General features: G+C 53.7%; 2 protein-coding genes across 18 annotated transcripts in view; both read right to left on the bottom strand.

The window, feature by feature from the left end:
• The window catches only part of KBTBD11 (kelch repeat and BTB domain containing 11), a 41,602-nt gene extending 35,691 nt beyond the window's left edge, over positions 1 to 5,911 (bottom strand). For 7 of the 11 annotated variants that reach the window (XR_015721996.1, XR_015721998.1, XR_015721997.1 and 4 more), the window contains exon 1: positions 1,959 to 5,911. The gene's annotated coding sequence lies outside the window, so the exon portion shown is untranslated. Of the gene's footprint in view, positions 1 to 1,764; positions 1,859 to 1,958 lie in introns of all 11 variants that reach the window. The other 4 variants (XR_015721993.1, XM_087856478.1, XM_087856475.1 and 1 more) reach the window with 4 other exon arrangements.
• Positions 5,912 to 7,128: 1,217 nt separating this feature from the next.
• The window catches only part of ARHGEF10 (Rho guanine nucleotide exchange factor 10), a 107,157-nt gene continuing 90,377 nt past the window's right edge, over positions 7,129 to 23,908 (bottom strand). For 6 of the 7 annotated variants that reach the window (XM_045811196.2, XM_087856480.1, XM_045811201.2 and 3 more), the window contains 4 exons: positions 22,029 to 22,171; positions 17,950 to 18,124; positions 11,374 to 11,496; positions 7,129 to 8,874 (listed from right to left, as the gene is read on the bottom strand). In XM_045811196.2, coding sequence (XP_045667152.2) covers positions 8,369 to 8,874; positions 11,374 to 11,496; positions 17,950 to 18,124; positions 22,029 to 22,171 — 947 coding nt within the window. In that variant the 3' untranslated portion in view covers positions 7,129 to 8,368. Of the gene's footprint in view, positions 10,308 to 11,373; positions 11,497 to 17,949; positions 18,125 to 22,028; positions 22,172 to 23,908 lie in introns of all 7 variants that reach the window. The other variant, XM_087856481.1, reaches the window with a different exon arrangement.

Consider the following 23,908-nt stretch of genomic DNA (forward strand, 5'->3'; position numbering starts at 1 on the left):
AGTCCATTTCACAGATGACAGAAATGAGGCTCACAGACGTAATTCACCCAGAGCTGGATGTTTAGCAAACCTAAGTGGTAAAGCTCGCATTTGAACTCCAAATCCTCTGGGCTGCCTGGATGGCTCAGTGGGTTAAGCATCTGCCTTCCACTTGGTCATGATCCCAGGGTTCTGGGATCAAGTCCTGCAACGGGCTCCCTGCTTAGCGGGGAGCCTGCTTGTCCCTCTGCCTGCTGCTCCCCCCGCTTGTGTGCTCGCTCTCTCAGATCTCTCTCTGACAAATAAATAAAAATAAATAAAATCTCGAATTTCAAAGCCTCTGGTCTTAACCCCTCGTCTGTTATTTCTTAAAAGCAAAAAGAAGTTTCACAATGCAGACACAAACCAGGAAGGTGGCTTCCAATAATGTTCTGGTGACTAACTTGGACAGAAGGAGCGTATGAGCTTTTTCCTGGGGCAGGAAATGCAGACACACACACCAGCCAGCACACCAGTTGCGTATTCTTCCTGGAAATTCATAGCCCCTGGTGGTCAACCACGGCCCCTAGGATACAAAGGTTTTGTGGATACAAAGGTTTTGTGGATACAAAACCCAGCCTGTGGAGCCTTGTCTAAAGAAATTCTGCCCTTTGAGGCATTCGGTAGTGGAGTCAGTCTCTAATCTCTGACTCTGTGGGAGACCAAGCCCAAGCTCACCACTGGTATAAACCTGGAGGTGCACACGTGGGACGTGCCTAAAACGGGGTGTGGCCAGCAGGAGTTTTTCCTTCTCTCTCGGCTAAGTACGAATCCAAATCTGCTTTTAGCTATAAATGCACCACTATATTATGTCTTGCTCAAATGGGCTCATTGCCACTGTTCACATCTGTTAGTCCCCATCAAGAGTTCCGCGTCAGGACCCAAACAAGGTATTTTTTTGAAGAGTTTTTAATTTTTTAATTTTTATTTTTTTAGAGAGTGAGAGTCCATGAGCGTGAGCGTGAGCTGGGGTGGGGGAGGGGCAGAGGAAGAGCGAGAGCGAGAGAGAGAAAGAGAGAGAGCGAGAGAGAGAGAGAACCCCAAGCAGGCTCCACACCCGGCGTGGAGCCCGGCACAGGGCTCGATCTCACAACCCTGAGATCGTGACCTAAACCGAAATCAAGAATCTGGTGCTTAACCAACTGAGCCACCCAGGCAGCCCCCTAAACAAGGTGTTTTTATGTTCAAATTAGAACAACAGTGCTGAAGCCAGACAGACGCAGTAAGGAGACCGGGACATCTGAGAGCAGAGCAGGAATCCCATATGTTCACACCAAAAAAAGAAATCAAGCAACTGCTCTCCCGTGGAGCGGAAGAACATGGAGACACGGTGCTTCGGCCACGGCACGGCTGACGAGGGGCTATCCTGTGCACCGGGGTCACCCAGCAGCTTCTCCGACCTCAGCCTGCCTGCTGCCCGGTCCATTCCTCTGTCACTGCCCCCCGAAAGCAACGACAACGAACATATCTCCAGACATTGCCAATGTCAGGGGTGGGGCACAAATCGCTCCCAGTTTAGAACCATTGAACTGGAGAGGACGGGACAGGAATCCCACACATTGGGCACCACAGGAAAAAAAAAAGCAAGCAATGATTTTTTGATAAGCAGAAAAAGATAAATAACTTCTCCATTACTTACCTACCTGGAACAAGGCACACAGTGCTTTCTCTCTGCGTGCGTGCATGCATGCGTGCGTGTGAGCCACACATCCACACCCCTGCACCCCAGAACCTCGGAGAATTCACCTGTCAGCGTGGGGTGGGGGGAGCACTTCACTGGTCGCCTCTCAGACTCTCGCATCCTCCCTTCCCGGGGTCCCCCCAGCTCTGCGTGCAGCCCCTGTACCGAAGCAGGACCCGTGGGGACCAGGGCACATCCCCTCCTCCTCCGCCAGCATCTCGGATCTGCCCTCCCCGTCGCGCCCCTCCCCGACACTCACCACCGCCTCCCTGGGCTCTCCCTTCACCATCACGCGGCCTTCTGGAACACCACACTGTCCGTGTGTTTGGTTCCTCCTAGAAGGCAGCCAGTTCTCCAGGGCTCAGCAGTGACGCTCTGCACAGGGTGGTCTGTGGGAACCCAAACTGCGGGAGACCCGCTAGACCTTAGCTGGAGGGGACCTGGTAGAAATCTCCAAACCGCAAGCCAGTCTTCCCGGTGATTAGTAATCACCGGCAGTTTACAACCAACACCGAGGGGAAAGTTCCTAAATCACTAACACCTCTGATTTCTGCGGGCAGTTTTGTGTGGTTTCGCTTCCAGCCCTTCTGTTTGTTTGCTTGGCAGCCTGGCCCGGCTCCAGGCAGTCCGGTTACACAATCGCGGCCGCGTGGAGCCCCAGCCAAGGGTCTGCGCCTCCCCCTCTCTCCCCGCAGTTCCCACCCGGCCATCCCAGTGCCGAGCAATGCTGGCCATGGACGTGCACCCACTCCCATCCGGCTGTCAGTCACCAGCCGCCAGCTTCTGTGGCTCCTCGCCCAGTCCCCTTGGCAAGACTCCGAGCTCTCCGGGCACAGTGGGATCTAGACCATCTTCTTTACACTGTGGTTGTCTTTAATAAAACCCCGGAGCTGCGTCCACACGGTGTCTGGCCACAGGGGCGCAGAGAGACATCATTCTGAAAGAGTCAGACTCAGAATCAGCACGGCATGCCCAGAAACCACACTGGAGCAGCGGGACAGCTCTGAGACGCACATGTGGACGTCCAGTCACCATGCAAGGTTGGCAGGGGTCCTCATGTCACCGGCATGAAAGATGACAGCCACCCGCCTCGGGCCCTGGCTCCGCACTTTCTCACTGGGGACCAGGGCTCAGCACCTCTCCGTAGGAGTAACAAGAGATCATGTCACCTACTGCAGGTCTGCAGGGCGAGGGACGTGCCTGAATCCACCTGGAAGGACCAACGTGGTATTCTCGGGCCATGAAGAGGCTGCAGAAATGTGCCTTCAAGCCAACGAAAGCTGTCAGATACCAAAGAACTCACCAACCTGCTTTTCAGGGGTTAATTCTTTCCGAGGCTCTTTGGAGAGAAGCAACAGGGAACACAGTGAAGCCAGACCCCAGCAGAGGGGCAGCCCTGGCGGCTGTCTCTCTATTCTTCCACCCAAATAAACATTGCCCCAACGGCCCCTTGCAGGCGAGCGCAGCTAGCACGGAGGGGGGTGTGCAAGTGTGTGTGTGCGTGCATGAGCGTGCACGGGCGCTGTAGGGGGGGCGTGAAAGAGAAGGGGTTTGGAAAAGCTTAAGAAGTGCTCCGTGCCCTAAATCAGAACCCGCACACAGGGTGCGGAAGGGCAGTTACTGTCCAGTTGTCAGCGAAGTGCCTACAAACAGTCCAAACACGGTGTCGTCATTGGCTCGAATCTTCCGACAGTCAGTCTTCTTCGGAGACGGTAAGTGCAACAGGGACGATGTGCACACAGACCGCGTCCCTCAGGACACCTGCAGTGCAAAATGTGTACCAGAAAGTTCTGCATCAGCCGTGATGCTAGCCACTCCCACACCCCTTACCCATAGAAAAATCCAGTTTGGTGAAGCACTTTCCTGCCCGTAAGATCCAAAAGTCACCCAAACACTGCAAGTTCTCTAGGGCTTAAATAGTGTCCATTTTACGGGTGAGAAAACTGGCTAGAAATGATCCCACTTCCCTCCGGATCTAGGATACGCTTACCAAACTGAATGTACAAAATACCGATTGATAGACGATGCTTCAGGACATGATTTAGAAAATCAAATAGGATGACTCCATTCGCAAAAATCCCACTTCTCTACAGCTGGTCAGAAACACCCCCGAAATTGAAGCAAATCAGCCATTCCTGACCAGGGGAACGCCTTCTGTCTTGATGTGGGCTGTGCAGTGGCAAAGCACCAATGAGCCCCCCGGAAGCAAGCCTGCAGGCCTGGGGTTCACAGAACCAGGAAGGGGGCCCCGGAGTTTGGAAAGGAAGCCTCATCCCGGCTTTTGTGGCAGGCATGGCTCTTCCACTGCGAGGCTGCTAGTTTCATGGCCTGGGGGCGCACAGGGCAGAGCAGGCCCAGCTGGGCTCTTAGGACATATCCTCTCTCTGCCCGAACAGGGACCTCTTGCAGGGCCCCGGTCTGAAGCAGGGCCGCAGAGGAAATGGTGATCTCAGAAAAATGTGTTCCCAAAGGCTCAGCCTGCAGAAAAGACTGTGTTCTCAGCCAAAGGGGCAGACCCGGGAAGCCATGCGGGAAGAGTCCAAGGGGATCAAGTCAAAACTGGGTCCCTGCAGGGGCTCGGGAACATCTGCAGGTCAGTGCAGAGAGGGGAGGGGGATCGGATCCAGCCAACGCCGACCAGCTGCCCCCTGACAAGGGGGTAGGGGGCAGAGACAGGAGGGGGTGGGGGCATCCCTGACCAGGATGGGGAGACAAGAGGTGGGGGCATCCCCCACGGGGATGGGGGGTAGGAGGAGGTAGAGAGCAGAAGCAGAGGACAGCTGTAGGAAGGCCTTCTCACCACCCCCAGGTGTCTCCCATCCTCAAGAGCACCAGGATACACCCCAGAACGGGAGGCCTGATGTCAGCCCCCAGGGCGCTCTCCTGAATGAGTCCCGCTACACCTGAACAGTTCTCTGGCCTCAGGACAAGGTGTACACATTTCCCATCTCCAAAAACCTCCAGAACATCACAGTTCTCCTGACTTGCTGTCTTACTGCTTCTGGGGGTGCACCCAGCTGCTCCCCGATTCAGCCGGGCCTGTTCTCTGTCTGGTCACCTCTCCATGTGCCAAGTCAGTCCAGATGGGACGCCACTCCCTGTAGCTAGATTAGGGATGGCTTCTGTCTGGGCCAAGCTTGCCAATGCTTTATTCTCAAGCAGGTGCACAGGGCAGCCAGAGGGCTGGGGCAGGGAGCTGAAGCAGGTGGGTCAGAGGGCTGGGGTGGGGAGGGAGGCAGAAGGGTCAGAGGCCTGGGGCGGGGAGGAGAGGCCGGGGGGCTACTGCACAGGAGCAAGGGGAAGGCAGTTTGTCTGCACTCCTGTCTCTCTTACCTTAAATTTCCCCAGCAGCCCATGATCTGCTGAGCTTCAGAGCTGGGTTACTCACCCCCTGGACAGCTGCTGGAGCTGAGTCCCTCATCGGGTTGGGTCCGAAATATGGGGGGCTAAGACCCCGAGGACTCCCTACCGAGCAGGTGGCTGAACACCCCAGGAGTTCGGGGACGGTCCCACTGGCATCGCGTAGATTTGCAGATGTGTCTGCGCTCCCCTAGGATATACAGCTCCCACCCCGCAGGTGTTCATAGGAACCAGATGCCCTCCCTTCTCCCCTGCAAGGGCACAGACAGACCCATCCTGCAGGCTCGCCGTCTCTCGCCTCTCACTGCTTGCAGTTTACCCCATAGGACGAGTCCACACTTCTGGGTTGGCTCCTCGGTTCCTTCAGGGGTTCACAGCACCCACCTTACAGCACACGGAGAAGGTGCACGAACTTGCTCCGGCTGCAACTGAGGGTCTCCGCCTGCACCCTGCACCCCAACCACTCTGGATGTCCCTCCTCCTGGGCCGGTGCTTCGGCTGGTGGCTCGGTGGGGGAGCTGCCCGCACCTGTGGGGCCGTGGGGGCTGCAGTGGAGGGTTTGTCACAGCCGGGGAGCCGGACGAGCCTCCTGGGGGAGCCCTGTGCTCCCGCTGCGGTGGGACCCTGGCTTCTCGCGGTAACCAGTGCCTGCCGCCAGCCCAGCAGGGAGCCATTCTCTGCTTGCTGGATCGCTGCCCCTCCAGAGGGGCCCAACGTGGTGCCAGTCCTGTCTGCTGGGTTGCTGGAAGTTTCCCTTTTGGAAACAGGACCTGAACTTCAGCGGCACTTAAGGCTGCAGAGATGAGAAGCACCCTCCCTGGGGAGGACATGGGAGTGATGGGGGCCTCTGAACTTTACCCCTTGGTCCAAGATCAAGGCCCAGCAGAGCCAGTGCCAAGTGAGGACTCCCTGGTTCACAGATGTCTTCTCACCGTGTCCTCCCCTGGTGGAGGGGCTGGGAGTTTCCTGGGGTCCCTTTCATATGTGCACTAATCCCATCATGGGGCTCCGCCCTCATGACCTCATGACCCCCGACCTAACACCACCACCTTGGAGGTTAGGATTTCAACACCTGAATTTTGGGGGATGCACCGAGTGCACAGACTGGCTCAAACCTGCCCACACCTGTGGTCTGCCACTGATGGTCCCAGGATGCCACCGGGGCACCAACCCCATGCGGAGGCATGTGGACCTTCCAGCTCAGGCCTCGGCCTCCGAGCCGCTGCAGCTGCTGTCCCAGGGGCTGTGAGGCGCCAAGGGAACCTGGCCTCACCCCAAGGGAGGGTGGCAAATCCCAGTCACCTTGCAAACAGGGGGGGCAGACACAGCAGCATGGCCCTGGGTCCCACGCACATTGCTGTCACTAGCTCTTTGCAGCCCAGGAGGAGCTCAGGGCTCTGTAGGGCAGGTGCGTGAATAAAGAGACGATGGCAGCCCCACGGGAGGCCCTTTACTGCCCAGAACCCAACAAAGAGGCTGGCCCAGACTTCTGACACGTGAATATGACATATGGTGTCACCCGAGGTTCATCTAAATACATCAATAGTCTAACATAAATGTAAACCGCAACTGGTACTGTTTGGGTTTTTTTTTTTTCTTTTACTTCTTTATGCTGTAAGAAAACTTGGTGGTTTTGAGTTTTTTGAGATATTGATGAAGACCAAAAACCTTCGAGTATCAAGGTTTCAATAAAATGCACGAGAGTACATCTGTTTAATTTGCCCGTGAAAAGACTGAGAACGCCAGCTCCACTTGGCACAAATATTACGGAACCTGGTCTACAACAGATACCTCTGTATTTCATGTTCAGTTCATTCAACTCATGACGTCACTCAAAATACAAAGTGGCAAGTACGTGAGTCTCTTGAACTTTTCTCAACACCTACCTCAAATCACAGCATGCTTTCCTACACACGTTGTGACTGTCTCTGGAATTTGTACCAAACTCCCAAACCAGCAGGTGGCGATCCAGAATTCGAAAGGGCCCACCAGACGGTCCCTCGACGTGCCAGAACGTAAGTGCCCCTCCGTGTTTCAGGAGGGAAGAAAAGGCAATTCGAATACGGTATTTTTAAATAAAAAGACTTTATTTATGACTTAAGATAGCAGCTAACAATTTAAGAAAGCTCAGGGAGATATTACTTTCAAAGGGGGGGTATATATGCACCTTAGAAAATATTTGGCTAAGTCATAAAATTAGCATTTTTAGTCCTCTGTAAAGTGCTGAGAAATTTCCCTCTGGTGATGCCTGCATTCGTGGTTTTAAAGCCCTCAGCAAGTACGACACAGATACACGAATCCACGCCGTGTGTCACGGGACTCACTGCTCAGCCGCACACCCACACGCGTGCCCCGGCTTCGGGAGGGTGGAACACGAGGCCGCGCGCTCACGGAGGATGCGGCAGAGTGACAGGGCGAGTAGACGGCAGGGTTGCCCGCCTCGGCCCGCGTCCCATGGCCACACTGACTAGCAACGCGAAAGAGCCTGCCGGCGTCCTCTCTATGTGTTTCCTACAACAGGGAAACGCACACCTTTCAAACACGGGCATCAATGCTATTTGACACGAGAAGGGAGGAATAGTGTGGCGCGGACACTCGAGTCTGAATGTTGATAAGGTATTGAGCATTTTGGTTCAAAGCAAACATTATTTGTGAAATGTTACAGATCATATAGTGACTAAAACATTAACTGTTAATTTTTAATAGAAATGCAATATAAAAATACTACTTTGTTAAAATATACAATACACACATGACACCACTTTGGAGAACCCAGCTCACTTCAGAAAGCAAACCAGTCCGGCAGACCCGCTGGACTGGCGTGTGTTCACTGGCTTTCTTCATTGTTACACACTCTTTTCCGGAATTTAAAGAGAGACAATATAAATAAAAGCAGTGACTCCGAATCAAATTATTATTCTAAGAGTTGTTAATAAGTCCATACTACTGGAGAGGCTGCATTTTCCCAGACGGTCTTACTTTGCAAATCCTCTGGGTAACGGGACACAAGAGAAGGTCCGGAGCGTCCCGGGTGTACGTGCACCGCAGTGGTCAGGAGCGGGGTGGTCTCCCGCAGCTTCTGATGGCCCCGCGTGCTGTGCTGCCCCTCACAGTGTCTGCACCTGGCTCTGCTCGTGGAGAGGGGACGGGCCGGCACGAAACCACCACCACGATGATATTGCACGTTTCTTCCCCAAAGACCTAATTCATCCTCACCCAGTGTAGACACCGTCTACAGCCCCCAGGTCACCCGACCCAGCTGAAAGCCGTCCTCGGCCACAAACACCGCCACCTCGGCGGGCCCCAGGCTCATGCGTTCAGCAAGGGGATCTGCCAGACCATGACAGAGGAGGCCAGCTCCTCCGGGCGCTGCTGCCGGGCCTTCCTGCTCACCCGCCGGTGGCCCTGGCCCCCGCACGCCACCAGCACCGAGCTGGCTTTCGCCCTCCTGGCCCGCCGCCCTCTGCTCGGCAAGATGTTGGGGAGCCGCAGGAGGTCATAGACGATACTCTCCTCCAATCTGGGCTCCAGGGAGCCCGAGCCCTGCGAGGGGGTCAGGGACCCAGACGACGAGGAGAAATCGCTTCTGTGAGTCACGGAGCCCAGCGAGCCCCCCAGCCAGACGGCGTCCGCGCTGCTCTGACTCAGGCCAGGCCCCTCGCCGGGGAGCGCCTCTTTCTGCTCTTCATCCTGGGGCTCCGCGCTGGGTGGCGGGCTGTCCGTGGGCTTGTCCTTGTCTGTCCTGACGGCGGCGGTGGCCATGACCAGGAACTTGACGGGCCCGTTGTGCGCGTGGTAGGAGACCATGCCTCTTCCTGAGTGGGGAACATTCCGCGGCCGCCGTGTGCAAGAGACAGGATCACAGAGGCATCAACAAGCATCTCTCTCTCGTCCAAACCACACAGAAGCCCACGCCGAACTCTGACACCAACGGACAGCTTAAAACCAGGATAGCGACCAGGTCGCATTCTCGTGGACTTTTAGTTAATTTCAAGAAAGCTGTCAAAGGGATGGTCTAAACTCCTAATGCCCACATGGGACTCTTACAGCAGTAAAATAGCTGTTTTCCTGCTCCCTGTATGAGGGTCTCCTCACCCACTCTACAGAAAGAGATTCGATTTTCCTAAGTCTTGATTGAAAAATTAAACGCCAGAAATGAGTCCGTTTAAGGCACAAGATGCTTAAAATGCCAGTAGCTTCCTGCCATTTCTCATTATAAGAAGGTTCTGTAGTTTAGAATGAGTTCCTTCTATGGTTTTAATTAAACTGGAGACTTTTCTATCTATCTAATTATTTACTTAGAAGGGACTTTTCAATTTAAGAGTGATGTGAATTTAATTTTAAAATCCTCACTTAACCCAAGAGCACGTGTCAGAAACTATGCAGAGGTCTGTTTTGAAAGCACAATCATTCCCCGTCCCCGAACGCCCTGACCCTGTGCTGTCAGGTGGGAACAGGGTGTCCGCGCTTTTCAAACGCTTCACAGGTGAGGTGACAGGGACGTGGCAAGCGTGTGCCCTTTGTCACACAAGACCCGAGCCCTCACGTTCATCCGACCTTGGCCAGAGCCGATTAAATTAGAGGATTCCTCAGCCAGGGTGAGCGGCCGTTCCTCGAACAGAGCGGCAAGCTCGCGGGTACGCGTGGGAACGCAGAGGGGCAGGAAGGCGCAGACACGGGCAAGGGAGGGGTCCTCTGACACGACAATGACGGGAAAACGTCTCCAGTCACCTAGGGAAGGTGAGCACATGCGTTTCCTCCACGCCAGGGATTTGCGCCCGACGTGCACCCCAGAACAACGTGGGCCAGTATCAGCGGAGGTGGCCAGACGGACACGCACAGAGGCCTCGCAGGCACCGCAGAAAACCGGAAGCTAAACACCCACGTGAGACGCACGGATGCCCAAGGCGTCCGTGCACCAGCGAGCGTGAGCGAGCCAGTCTCGCGTGCTAACAAGGCTGCGTCTCGGCAGTACCAGGGAAGCAAGAAGAGTGACGGGGGGGTGTGCAGGTTAGGAGGCAATTCTAGGAAATGGAAAAAACAGCAAAATTCCAGATTTGGTTTTTTAAGTTACAAACTGGCAAGACTACAGAGAAAAATCAATGGAATGAGGGTATGCCGCTCAGAAGAACGGCTCTGCACGGTTGTGGGGGGAAGGGGCGCCGGAGGGAGGAGTGGCGCCCACACGCGGGCCAGCGGCAGCTGGAGGCTGACCCTTCACCGGCACCGTGGAAAACGGACGTATTCACTGCATGCGATGTCGTGTGTGTGCCACATACGGATCATGATAAAAACACAAATGAAGACAAGAATGAACAAAACTGGAATCCTTAACCCTAAGAGGTGGCTCTTGAATTTACGTAAACCACAGACCTATTTACGATAGGTCTGTACAGCTCGCTGAGGAGGGAAGGGCGTCTGGAGTCACGGGAAATATTCTGGTGTTGTCATTAGGAGGAAACCGTAGGAACAGAATCTTTACTAACATTCTGGTGAATTTCCTACAAATCTTTTTCTCCGAGATTTTTTCCCACATGGCTGATGTTACCTAATCAATATAAAATTTAAGATCTTGGTTTTACTTCTAGAATTAGTGTTTTTCTGTATCATTCAAAGCTCTCCACAAACATCACTTTTACTGCTTTGTTATATCCTAAAATGGCAGCACAACCGTTTTCTTAAAAATCTCTTCACCCCTAATTTTTAAGTTGTGTCCTATTTTGTGCTATGAAAAACTGAATGCTGTGTCAAATATTTTTTTTTGCATCTTGCTCCGTTCACAGGATCGGCTGCTTCCCGAGGCAGATTTCTGAACTGAAAAATCCTGACTCCAGACACACACGCATTCTCAGGCACGTGATCCAAAATGCCAAGTTGCCTCCTGAGAAGGCTGTACCCATCTGAACTCCTACCAACATTGCAAAAAAGCTTATTCAGACGCTGAGCTTCCATCTTTGCGATAGGAAATGTAAAAAGCATCCACTGCCACTGGGCAAAATCGTATCTAAATGACAGAAAGTAGTAAGTGGCAATAAAGGGAACATGAAAACATGTTTTGGGGTAAGATTCTCCCTGGGCCACTAATATAAACAGCAGAAAAGCAGAAGTAGGAACTGATTATTCAAATTAACAGTCTACAGTCTGCAAAAGGAACTGATTATTCAAATTAACAGTCTGCAAAAAGAAAAAATAATAATTTACGTCTTTTAAGCAGCTCCCAGGATGCGAAAGTGTGACAGAAACAGAGGGCTTAGTCAGTGCACAGGACGGGACAGGGGCCCGGGAGGCACAGGTGTGCAGAGGCGTCTACTCACCAGTCACCTTGGGGATGCCCTGCAGACGCGGGACGGGCAAGGCCACCACGAAGCCCAGGCTGGTGCCAACCATCAGCAAGCCGTGGCAGACGAGCAGGCTGGTCACAGACAGGCGCTGGGGCCCTGGATGGAGAGAGGGAAGCGGAGGCGGTCTCGGCAGCTGCACCTCGCTGGGGGCAGGCACTCGGTGCCCCGCCAGGAAACACCACCGGCCTCCAGCCAGAGCGCTCGCTGTGCCAAGCACGCCCTCCCAGGGCTCTCCAACCACATGCTGTGCTCACTTCCACCGCAGGGAAAGACCAGGGGCCGGGCTTCCGTCCTGGGGACCCTGCAAAAGGAGCCGTCATGCCTTCCAGGAGACAGGGGCTCTACCGCGCCCAGGATGGATGTCCCCGCCCGCGCCCGACAGCACAACTCAGCCACAGCAGGTGACCTCCTGAAGCTTCTGCTGGAAAGGAGGACGCGCCCAGGGCCAGCATAGGAAACGGTTTGGGGAAGGTTCATAGGAAACAGCAGAGTCAGACTGGCCTTTGTGGCTTTGGCAGTTTGTCTGGTTTGGTTTATAGCCACGGCCCCAAGGCCCAGAGACATCAAACCATTCGCTCTGCACCGTGCTGGCCGGGAGGGTGCTTCTGGGCACCCGGGACTCGCCACTACCACGCTACGGCCGCGCTTCCGAGAGTCCCGGGGACTCCCAGCGTTCCTCTGCTGGCTCTAACGCCGACACGCAGACAAGAACGGTTGTTTGCTTGTGAGAAGTGAAGGTGGCGTTTAAAAACACGTGCTTCTTCTCTTCTGTAGAAATGAAGGTTACTTCCAGTACGTCTGCATTCCACCTGAGGACCATCTTGCAGAAAAGACATGGACACAAATGGTCTAACACAAAGGCCAAAGATAGATTAACATGACTGTTTTTATGAATTTTCTTGTAATGACAAAAAAAAAAAAACCAACAAAAAAACCCAAGATCCCCCCCAAAAAACCCAAAACAAAACCAAAACAAAATCTACAAAAAAAAAATTTTGTTTCATTTCTCAATATAGACTTACATGTTATTTTAAAAGCTAATAGTGTTTATGTTCCCAGGAATTCTGGACATCTGCCTATTTGAATGACTTGGTCCTTGGAGCTGGGTGGGCACTCTGTGCTAATTTTTGCATACAGCTATAAAATACCTATAAAACACACAGGTGCAGGTGTGCGGGCACTTTCAGAAGCAGAGACCAATTCACAACCGTTGTTATTGAGTGACACATCACATATTGGAAGGCTTCTCCACGGGCTGGTAATAAACACACCCACAGAGGGAACAGAAGCAGCAACGAGCCTCAGCGTGTGGGAGGAAATGTACCAGCTGGGACACCCTCTTCACCTCCAGCCCAGAACACAACCACAGGCATGCGGGCAGGGCCCAGCTGCTGGCTAACCCAGGATCAGCAGCTGACTGATTCGCTGCTGGCTAACCCAGGATCAGCAGCTGACTGATTCGCTGCTGGCTAACCCAGGATCAGCAGCTGACTGATTCGCTGCTGGCTAACCCAGGATCAGCAGCTGACTGATTCGCTGCTGGCTAACCCAGGATCAGCAGCTGACTGACTCGCTGCTGGCTAACCCAGGATCAGCAGCTGACTGATTTGCTGCTGGCTAACCCAGGATCAGCAGCTGACTGATTCACTGCTGGCTAACCCAGGATCAGCAGCTGACTGATTCACTGCTGGTTAACCCAGGATCAGCTGCTGACTGATTCGCTGCTGGCTAACCCAGGATGGCACTAGGAGCCAGGAGGACACCAAATCCAATCCTTAGTCTTCCTTCCTAATTCACAAATAATCTTTTTTTTTTTTTTTAAATATTTATTTATTTATTTATTTGACAGAGAGAGACAGCCAGCGAGAGAGGGAACACAAGCAGGGGCAGTGGGAGAGGAAGAAGCAGGCTCCCAGCGGAGGAGCCTGATGTGGGGCTCGATCCCGTAACGCCAGGATCACGCCCTGAGCTGAAGGCAGACGCTTAACCGCTGTGCCACCCAGGCGCCCCATAATTCACAAATAATCTTGAGTCTGGTTTAATTTGCTGAACCTTTTGATGTGATCAATGCGTTTTTTTTTTTAAGTTACACTGATTTTTAAAAAATCCTAATTTGGCCATTTTATGTGGCTAAGTCCCTCCTGGCAGCCAATGCACTCACTCAGTGGGGACGCAGAAAGCCTGATTTAACATGACCTCTCAGGACTTGTCCATCAAAATAATTTCCTTTGAATATTCTGGACAAAGCGGCAAAACCTCCATCATGGGATAACTAACCGTGACTGCTTGCAACTTACAATTAACGCTCCTTCTAACGCATTTGCTGTAAATTCTACGCCTTTGTAACCCAGAAATTTGCTCTACGAGATGTGCGTGCTCGTCACGGACAAGTTCACTGTCATTCGTTAGACGATGTGAAGTGTGACGTGGTTTATGCCAAAGAGCATGAGTGTGACTGTTTTCAGAGCTGAGTTCTGAACGGAAGATGACGACCCCAGTCCCTCTGCACAACCCTCGAGTCCGCAAGTGGGAGCGCGCTCAGAGCCCCAAGAATGACCCAGATCACTTCCAACAAAGGGCCTGAGTTACAGAATACCAATTTTATATTCAAATTTTGCTCTTTCTTGCTTGGGAAGTCTTCATCTTTAGAACCTACTGGAATTTGATGGTCCAGTAAGAGCACAAAAGCGTAATGTTATGTATAGCTGTACACAACAAAACCCACTTGAGCCGCCTCACCGACACAAGTCTCGACGAGGTTTAGATGTTCGTGCACGCACAGAACGCGCGGGTGTGCGGGGGCCGCGAGTGTCCTGGGAGTGACCCAGCCCAGTGGCCTCCAAGTCAATGCGCCTACGAATGCACAGTATAAACACACAGAGTTATCTGACGGCAAAGCAGAGTGTACCAACGCTCGTCACGAGGAGACACTGGCCTGCGGGTGAGACGGTTAGTAGAAAGGAGAGACATGGCGTCTTGTTCTCTAAATCACAAAATGCAGCGAAAATCAGACCAATTTTGGGTCACGCCTTTCCGAGTGTTGTACTCAAGAGCTGTGGTGGGAGGCGTGACAAATGCAACAGCATTCTGAGTGGAAGCGAATTCTGCTCTCCACACCTGCCCTCCTCCCAGGCCGCTGGGCCACGGCGGCAAGACGACCTTCGAGGAGACTAGGAGATGCAGGTCGAGCGTCCAGCGCCGCCGGACACTGGTCAGTGTGCGGTAAGTGAATCCGGGAGAACACATGCTCCCGTCTGGACTGGATGCTCGCCTGTGCTTCACAGCGTCAGAGAGAGACCGGAATAAAGACCCACGACAGAGGGCCCAGCAGACAGTGGTGGAGGGAGCGTGTGTTGGGACCACAGGGGGAGAGCCGAGCCCGCAGTGGACACTGGCGTCCGGCCCTGTGGAGGGTGCGCTCGGGGAAACGGTGTCGCCAGATGCCCAAGCATCTACTGCACATCCTCTTGGTGCTGACAGAGCCCGTGTGGGGCCGTGATCAGCACACGCAGAGCCACGCAGATGGAAAAAACAGGGAGTCATTAAAGGGTAAAACCAGCCATGAACACGGTCATAAGAAACAGAGGAAACACCACCCACATGTGGGTCTGTAAAGGCGCCATGGACATGAGATGGGCAGGCACTGGGCGGAGCACAGTACTGGAAGAAGGGTGCTGCCTGGAGCACGTCTGCGCTAGCCTGTGGCGAGTCCGGACCCACTGTGACCTTGGGAAGCAAGGACGGGATGACAGCGGGTCCAGGGCTCCCACCACTGGGGCTGCTTGCCCAGTGAGGCTGGCTGGACAATAGGGTCAGGACTAGGGGGGCTCAAAAGGCAGCCCCACTGCAGCAGCCACACCACCACACCACCGTTCCCCTGGATGGACTTGGCCACTCACTGGCAAGATGACTGTTCTGCCAACAGGTGAATTTGACTTTGTTTCATGCCATCCATGACCAGCACTCACCAAGCCCCAAATGTGTCACCCACCCTGTTCCCTGCTGCCCTCTCCCCCCAATTCCCTCCCCAAGTCCAATACCAATATTCCCTTTGTCAGAGGCCAGCCTTTCTAGAACTTGATCCCTTGTCCTGTTTCTCATGCATCAACAGTAACTACTCCTCTAGTACTTTCTGCTTAAGCTAAAAACATTTTCAACATTGTTACCAACCACCAACCACCACTAACCAGCCAACAACCACCTAACAACCAACCAACAACCAACCAACAACCACCACCAACCAGCCAACAACCATCCATCAACCAGCCAACAACCACCTAACAACCAACCAACAACCAACCAACAACCACCACCAACCAGCCAACAACCATCCATCAACCAGCCAACAACCAACCGCCAACCAGCCAACAACCAACCAACAACCACCACCAACCAGCCAACAACCATCCATCAACCAGCCAACGACCAACCACCAACCAGCCAACAACCAGCCAACAACCACCAATCGACCAATCACCAATGGACAACCAACCAACCGTCAACCACCAGAACAAAAACCTCCCACTGGTACCACCACAGTCTCACTACCTTTAAACAATGGTTAAAAAAATAAATATATATACACAGGGCACCTGGCCAGAATGTAATTTGCACTGAATTTGTGAGATTTTGATAACTTGCTTTACTGCCTACATGGGCAGGGGACCCAAATAACTTCTAAGAGGTTTTCTCCACACTTATGGGCTTACAGAATTCAAAATTCTATCAAACATGTAAAGTCAATTAAGAGGCAACTTGACTGGGGTCCTCTAATCTGGCTCAGCCTTTTGTTATTAACTTTTCCCAGCTGAAGTCTAAATTCGGTCTCTTTACCTCCCTGGTTCCCACTGCTTTTAAAACGTTTGCAGCAAAGCTCCTCCCCAACACATATGCACACACGTGTGCACACACATGTATAAACCCACACTCTCATCTGCACACAATCGCACCTCGCACATGCACACAATACATGTGCACACGCACACACCCACACTCGTGTATGTGCAGACACACGTGCGCACATTCCCACACCAGCACTCCGGCCACGTGCTCCGCTGTCCCCGCCTGGTGCTCCCCTCCTGGCCCCTTGGATGCACACTGCACCCCTTTTTTCTGACTCTGCACAGTCCTCTCACCTCCCGAGGGTGGTAGCTGGTGCTCTGACCTGACACTCTTTGCCCCGTCCCCCTGTCCCTTCATCACTCACCCAGGCGGACGAACTCCCCAACGGCAGCCCCTTCCTGACCCCCTGCCCATGCGCCAGACCCTCCTTCCAGTTTCCTACGGGGCTGCTCTGCTCAGCAGCACCAAACCCAATGTACTAGTTCTCCCCAAACTGGCTTTTTGTGACCCCATGTCCGTTGATGATTATATGTTCTTCCCAAAAACCCAGGCCCCAAATCTCAGACCTTCTGGCCCTTTCCCTCCCTAATCAGTCTTGCGCCAGGGGACTCTGCTTCTCCCTGGGTTCTCGCTGCTGCTCGCTAGGGTGGGTCCCTCCAGACCACAGGCGGGTCCCCACTGCCCCTCCCTCCCCTTCTCCGCAGGCTGCTGCCAGGATGCTCCTTCCAAACTCACGGCCACACAACCTTTCCGGCCTCTTCCTTCCCTCCGCCCCTCAGCTCCTGCACAGTGGCCACCTGCTCATACACATACTCGCCACGTGCCCGCAGGTCCCAGCCACGTCCTTCCACACACTAGCTACAAGCCTGCATGCACTAGCCACGTGCCTACAAGTACCAGTGATGTGCTTACACGTACCACCGACATGCGTACACACAGCCACGTGTCTGCACACACACCAGCCACGTGTTTGCTCACACCAGCCACATGCTCACATTCAGCAGCTACACACACGTACCAGCTACACGTTTATACATAACAGACACATACTACCAGCCTCTACACACCAGACACATGAGTATATTCTAGCTACATGCTTAAACACACCAGCTACGTGAGATACAAACGTATACATCCTGGCTAGAGGCTCGTACACACTGACCACGTGACCACACGCTGCCTACACGTGTATGTGTGCTGGCAACGTGCTCGTACATACTAGGTGCCTGCTTGTGCATACACACTACATGCTTACACACACGCTGCCCACGTGCCGCTGTACACACAGCACACACGCTACACATACACACATGCACACTCTAGCCACACGCACACACACACCACACACACTAGCTACCAGCTGTCCCCGCCGTCCCCGTTCTGCACCTTTGCCTGTGACCCCCTCTGCCGGGGGCATCCTTCCTGCTCTGTGCCTAGTAGGCTCCCAGCTGAGATGCTGCGTCTCTGGCTTCCCCCAACAGCCCTCTCTCCCCCAGTGAATCTTTTCCTTCTCTCCATTCTTCAACTTGAGGTCCTTGCTCCCACAGTCTGGTCTTATTAGGCTCAACTACAAGCAATGTCTACGGTCATGGGCTTCCGACCTATAAAAACCATGCTTTAATTTGGTTCTTGCCCTGAAGGGGCCGCACCTGCACTCCACGCCCCCTACCTTCTCCCTCAGGACCCTCCCCGTCCAGATCCAATTACCTGGCAGCATATGGTGAACGGGGGTGGCTATGTTGATGTCCTGCAGATGCTTGAGTGTCTCCGTGTGGAAGAGGCGAAGCGTGGACCCAGAGGTGAAGGCGATCCAGATCCCGACGCCAGCGATGACCATGTGAGAGACCACCATGCCTTCTTCCTGGTGCGCCTCGAGCTGGTTCTGAGGAAGTCAAAGAGAAGTGATGAATGGGGCTCTGGGTGCAGCCGGAGCCTTGCCACTGCGTCACTGCGAGCTGCCGCCGGCCCTCTGCCACAACTTAACACCCAGGTCGTACGGCTGTCCTGACCATGAGTGTCCAAATGGCACTCCAGAGAGGCTCAGCATGACCCCCAAGGGCCTACAGCGAGGGGACCACTACTCCAAAACCACAGACACCTCTGTTGGCGAGACACACAGTAGCAATCAAACTGCTCGTTACTGCTCCCAAGCAGATCAGAGTGCTTTCCAGAACATCACGGTATTTCCCAGGGACCATGAACCCCAACAGCCTGCCGGAAAGCCTACCCACCACGGAGGTGGAGTCCAATGGTTGCTGGCAGGTTGGCAAGCGCAGGAAAGCAAGAGAGACAAAGGAGCAGGGAGCAGGAAGGTCTGGGAATGTGAAGCGGCGCTGGCGGACGGAGGCCGGTCGGCTCCCTGGGACTCCAGTGTGGAGCCGGCAGCCCCCTTCCCCAACTCCGAGCCAGGAACGCAAGCCCACGCCCCGGCCTTGGGCGAACCCTTCAAAGGCCTGCCTGCCCGCACTGCTCCGAGCGCTCATGGACTGCCTGTGGGTCTCTGGGTCTGCACCCAGCCCTGGCCTGGTCCCCAAAAGCCACCTGCTACTTTCTCCGTGGGACCAGGTCCTTCCTTCCCAAGCATCTGGCTGCGCGCTGGCCCTTGTCTCTATCCTGACGACCCTGCTCCACACGGACCCGTGAGAGGGGAATTCTCTAACTTGGCTGCAGCACGGACAGGCCAGCTCTGGGTGGGCAGCTGGCAGCACTCCCTGACAGGTCTGGAGAAGGGGTGTGCAGGGCTGAAGCTTGCAGCGTCGGTGTGAAGACACTCATCTTCAGAGCAGCCCCTGAGCTCTGCGGCAGATCAAATCCCCCACGGTCCTCTAAATGGCTTGCTTTCTGATCTCAGGGCTGTTCCCGAACATCATGGAATGGGGGGGGGGGGGCTGTTCAGAGCCCATCACTCTGTCGAGGATGTCGTGTTTACACATCTTGTGTGCCTACCCCACACAGGAAGGGGTCACCAGGCTACACCCCTCACCCACCCCGCAGCCTGCGTGGCACGCAGTGAGCCCAGCAGAAGGTGAACACGTGCATTTCCACTGCAGTCGATGGCAGAGCCCTTGTCGACCTGCGACCCGAGAGACCCAGATAGGGAGTGGAGCCCCCACTCTCCGAGCTGGCCTGGACCGCCCCACTCCACAGCCATCACGGGGACAGATGAGGCTTCACCCCTCTGTGGGCTTCTCTGGGAGGAAAGTTCCGTTTTTGTCTCTCAGGAACTAGTATGGAATTCCCCAGACGAGGGCTGCAGGAAGCGGAGAGGTAACGACACCCCATGGCTGCGTGTCTGCCTGCTGGGCTAATCACTGGTGTGGCGGGGGCGGCGGGGGGGGGGGGATGGGAGATGGGAGGACGGCACGCACCCCTGCACAGGCCCCCTCACCCCTGTGAGGACAGGCCGGCACTGCCTGAAGCGAGCACCAGATGCCATCACAGCACAGCTTGGTGGCCCTCAAGAGAATCCAGCAGACCCGGGCTGGGGCCCAGAACCAGCATTTCTAGAATGTTCCCATGAGTGCTGCTGCTGGGCCACCTTCACCTTTCACTGCTTTCTGGCAAGTTATTTTCTCCTGTTTGTCTTCCATCCTCTGCCTTATCGGTCACGTCAGGTGCCTCTGTGCTGTGCTCCCTAAACGCCACAGGAGCGCTAGGGTCACGCGCTGTCCGTGATGCATGGCGCACGCGCTGGTGCTGGGGTCGCGTGCTGTCCATGACGCGTGCTGTGTGCTCTGGGGCTGGGGTCGCGCACTGTCCGTGATGGCTGCTGCTATGCCATCTGCATTTTGCGGCCAGTGGCTCGTCTTCCCGGAGCCCCTTCCTCTGCAGGTCCCGTGGGGTCCGCCCTACTGGCTTCTCCACGTGGGTGGTCTCCAGCAGCACTCCTCCCCCCCAAAACTGCCAGCAAATTGACCTTCAGAGAACATGAATGTCGGAACATCTGCTACATATTAAATCCCTCAGCAGCTCACCATTGCCCACGGCATAGGGACGTCCCAGCAGGAAAGGCCACACGCACCCCAAGAAAGCCAGGCAGATGCGCTGCCTTTCGTGGGGTGCCTCCAGCATGGTGACCCTGAGGTGACTCCTCGGAGGACTTAGAAGGGCCAGGGAGAGAACTCCCAGCAACCTGGTACTGAATGTGAGGTCCCTTCTGACCGCACCTGTGCCAACCTCACCTCCCAGCATGCCACTGGACTCATCCACACCTTTCTCCCACCCGAGATGCTCCGTGTCATTTCCTTCCAGGAATCCCTGCTCCGCCTGGACAGCCCAGCCTCATGGGGCTCCTCGGGCGGAAATAATTTAGACTGCTTCTGTCTTCCCTCTGTGTTGTCTTCCTGCCAACTGCCTGGTGTGGCCAGAGCCACGACTGGCTGGCTTTCTGTCGGCTTTGGGAGGCAGGGTCTTGCAGGATGCTGGAGAGGCACATCCAGGACAAAACCCAGAAGAGCTATCTGTGGTCCCACGGGAGGTGCCTGGACCTCATGGGTCTGGGTGTGGGATCTGGTAACCTTCCTAGGGCCCGTCCTCCTCCGCCACCCTCAGCGGGCTCCCGCAGTCTAAGACCATCCGCCCACGTCCGCATGGGCTCACCACTCCCCTGACCGCTATCCACCCACACTCTACCACATGAAGGAGATCCGCGCTGGAGGCTGACACCCCACCTTCTAAGATCACAGAATATGCCGCCAAGTGTGTGCTGGCAAAATGGCTGAAGGTCCCTACCCTGCTGAATAATCAGTAATCCTTCCTAAGGAGAGTCGGACAAACATTTTTAGAAGTCCGTAATGACTACAGTTTATTAGGGGCTTGTGGGGGTTCACACCAGTCACTGCAACGTGCCCGCAGAGCGCTCGCGGAGATCAAGGTGATTCCTCCCCTCAACGGGCTCCTTTCTCTACTACCTTTCACGTGATGGTCGGAGGAATTTTTAGTCGTGACGTGATTCATTGCACTGGCTGGAAGCAATGCCTTTATTATCTGAGTTACTTAGAGGGGACGTAAGAAATGGCCATGGACAGCTTGGCTTCTTTTTCTTCAAATTTAGTAAGAACTCTCTTTCTATGAAGGACATGAGCTGTTGATCACAGAGATGGACAATATTTTCTCCATTTGTCATTTATGAAACTTTCTTTCACACACTTATTAAATGAGAACAAAAAAAGGTTCTAAAAGTTTACCACACTCATTGTTTTCTGTATTATGGCAACTTCCAAACATGTGTCATGCTTAGAAAATCTCCCCCACTGCAGAGTAATGAGAACATTCCACTGCTTTCTAAGTTTGTGTTTTTGTTTATGCTTCGAAATTACCTCCATCTGCAACGTTTAGGAGGGTGAAGACCTAGGGCCTGAGGCATGGCTCCACGTTTCCACATGGCGGGCTGTCTCCTGATCCTTCACGGCATAATCCAAGCGTTGCACTGACTGGAAGGGCCACCTGACTCGGGGCCAATTTTCCCCATGTCCTCGAAGACTCTCTATTATGCACATAGTCAATGCATTTTTTAAAGTAGTGAATTTGTGTTAATTAGCAGGGAAACGATGAACAATTCTTCCACGGACACATGGCTACACTGCAGTTAGCTAAATTATCTAGTTAATCTTGCCTTTCAGCGCACAAATCTAGGTGGAACTTTCTCTCAGGGCAGGGCCATGGGTGAGAGGCTGCCTGCATCCGCCACTGGCCAGGGGCTCCCTGACCACCAGCATCAGACCTTAACTGAGGCCACTTCTGAGACACATCTCTTTTGTGCCGCAGACTCACTTAAAACGACTTACCTCTATCGTGTGGGTCTCCGTGCTGATTGTGAACACCTGACCTCCAGAAGCTGCCCATAACGTGTCCTCCGCCATGACGAGACTTCTAACCGGCAGGACACCTAATTTGATCACTTTCTGAGGTTCAGAATTCCAGGATCCATCTTAAAAAAAGAAAACTTTACTTTCATTCGGATTCAGTTATCCGTGCACAGGGCCTGGGGGAAAGGATCAGAGATCATTTTATGCTTGTCTTTTTTTTTGTTTTTTAAGTAAGGTTTACACCCAACATGGGGCTGGAACCAACGACCCCAGGATCAAGAGTCACAGGCTCTACCAGCCAAACCAGCCAGATGTCCCATAGACCATTTTAAAAAACAGCAAGATACCACTGGTACTTCCGAGGCCGACGCCTGGTTCTGGGGTGTCCAGAGCTCTAAGAGGTGGTACCATTTCCACGAGGCAACCTAACTCAGTCACGGAGCAACGTTCTGATCCCAGCCCGGCTGCCCGGTACGCATCATTCAACCTTAGTCATGGCTTTCTTCTCTGTAACACGGGACAATGCTGCCACGTGTCCCCAGGGCCACGTGAGAGTGTGAGGTGCGACAAGGCGATCAAAGAGCCCAGCACGGTGCCCACACAGTGTCCTATCATCTCCAACGGTAACGCACGAAACCACTCAGTTGTCAGTAAAGGGATCTGCACCCGAAAGTGTGGGACCGTGCTTCCTTTCCCCGTTACCTGCTCTTACCTCTGAAATGCCCCCTGCCATGTACTGTATTATCGGGACTGACCACATCGTCACCGAATTAAAAAAAAAAACAAAACAGAACTGAGGTAAGAGGCTTTCCTCTCTTCTCATAAACTCGCTCCATCCCTGAGGCACAGGCAGGGATGAAATATTATGGTTTAAAAATATTTTCAAAGACCTACTGATGAAGTTTGTCTCACTTTATAGGAAGTGTGAGTCAACAGGCAATGGGGATGGCAAGAAACAATATTTAAAGCCAGACTTAACATACGTTTTCAAAGTGACTGTGTAATGACCCCATGAGGCGTTAAAATAAATTCTTCAGTTTTCAAAGTCACTGTTAATTAAGCCATCGTGCCTGAAAACATAACTACAACTGTCAGTCCGCCAACACCTCTGGTCCTGGTCTCATAAAGCCCTCTGCTCAAGGAAGGGGGCAAGGTCCCAGTTCCAAACTGAGGGCTTGCTCCTGGGTTCTATGTTTGAGGAACGGAACCTTTTCATCCAAACCCTGTTTATGAGTAACTGTCTTAAGTGGAGGTGTGCAGATGCCAAGAGGCACCCAGGCAAGTTTTGAATTTTGTGGCATACTTTGAAGTTATGATTTAACTGTAGGGGAAACACTTTACTGCTGCAGTGAGGCCAAAAGATGTTGTGGGACAATTACTGGTTCTGACAAACACCGACCTGCCGTTTGCTTGTAGGATCTGTGCTGGAACTGGGTTATCGTCGTGCGGTTAAACACACACGCCTGTGCACACGCAGTTCCACGTGCACACACACTCGGTCACAGGTGCACACATGTACACACAGTTCACACAGGCATGCGTGTGCACGCACAGTCATACGTGCACACACGTACACACACAGTCACACATGCACACACACAAGCACACAGGCCTTTTCATCCAGGACTCACAACCTTACCAGCTGGGCAGTCTGCACGGGGATTACAGAGGTTCAGAGTGGAGATACAATTCTCCCCAACACGTGCAAGGGACCGAGTGCAGGGCTGAGGACGCCCGCTCCACCTGACTGCCCCGTGGTGTCTGTGTCCTTGGATGGCCGTCACATGGACACTGCGATTCCTCTGAAGCAAGACATCTGCTGTGAACATGTTACTTTGCTTAAGAATTAACTTCTAACA

Source organism: Ursus americanus, chromosome 27 (assembly GCF_024610735.1).
Source record: "Ursus americanus isolate L20-20 chromosome 27, mUrsAme1.1.p, whole genome shotgun sequence".
NCBI lineage: Eukaryota > Metazoa > Chordata > Mammalia > Carnivora > Ursidae > Ursus > Ursus americanus.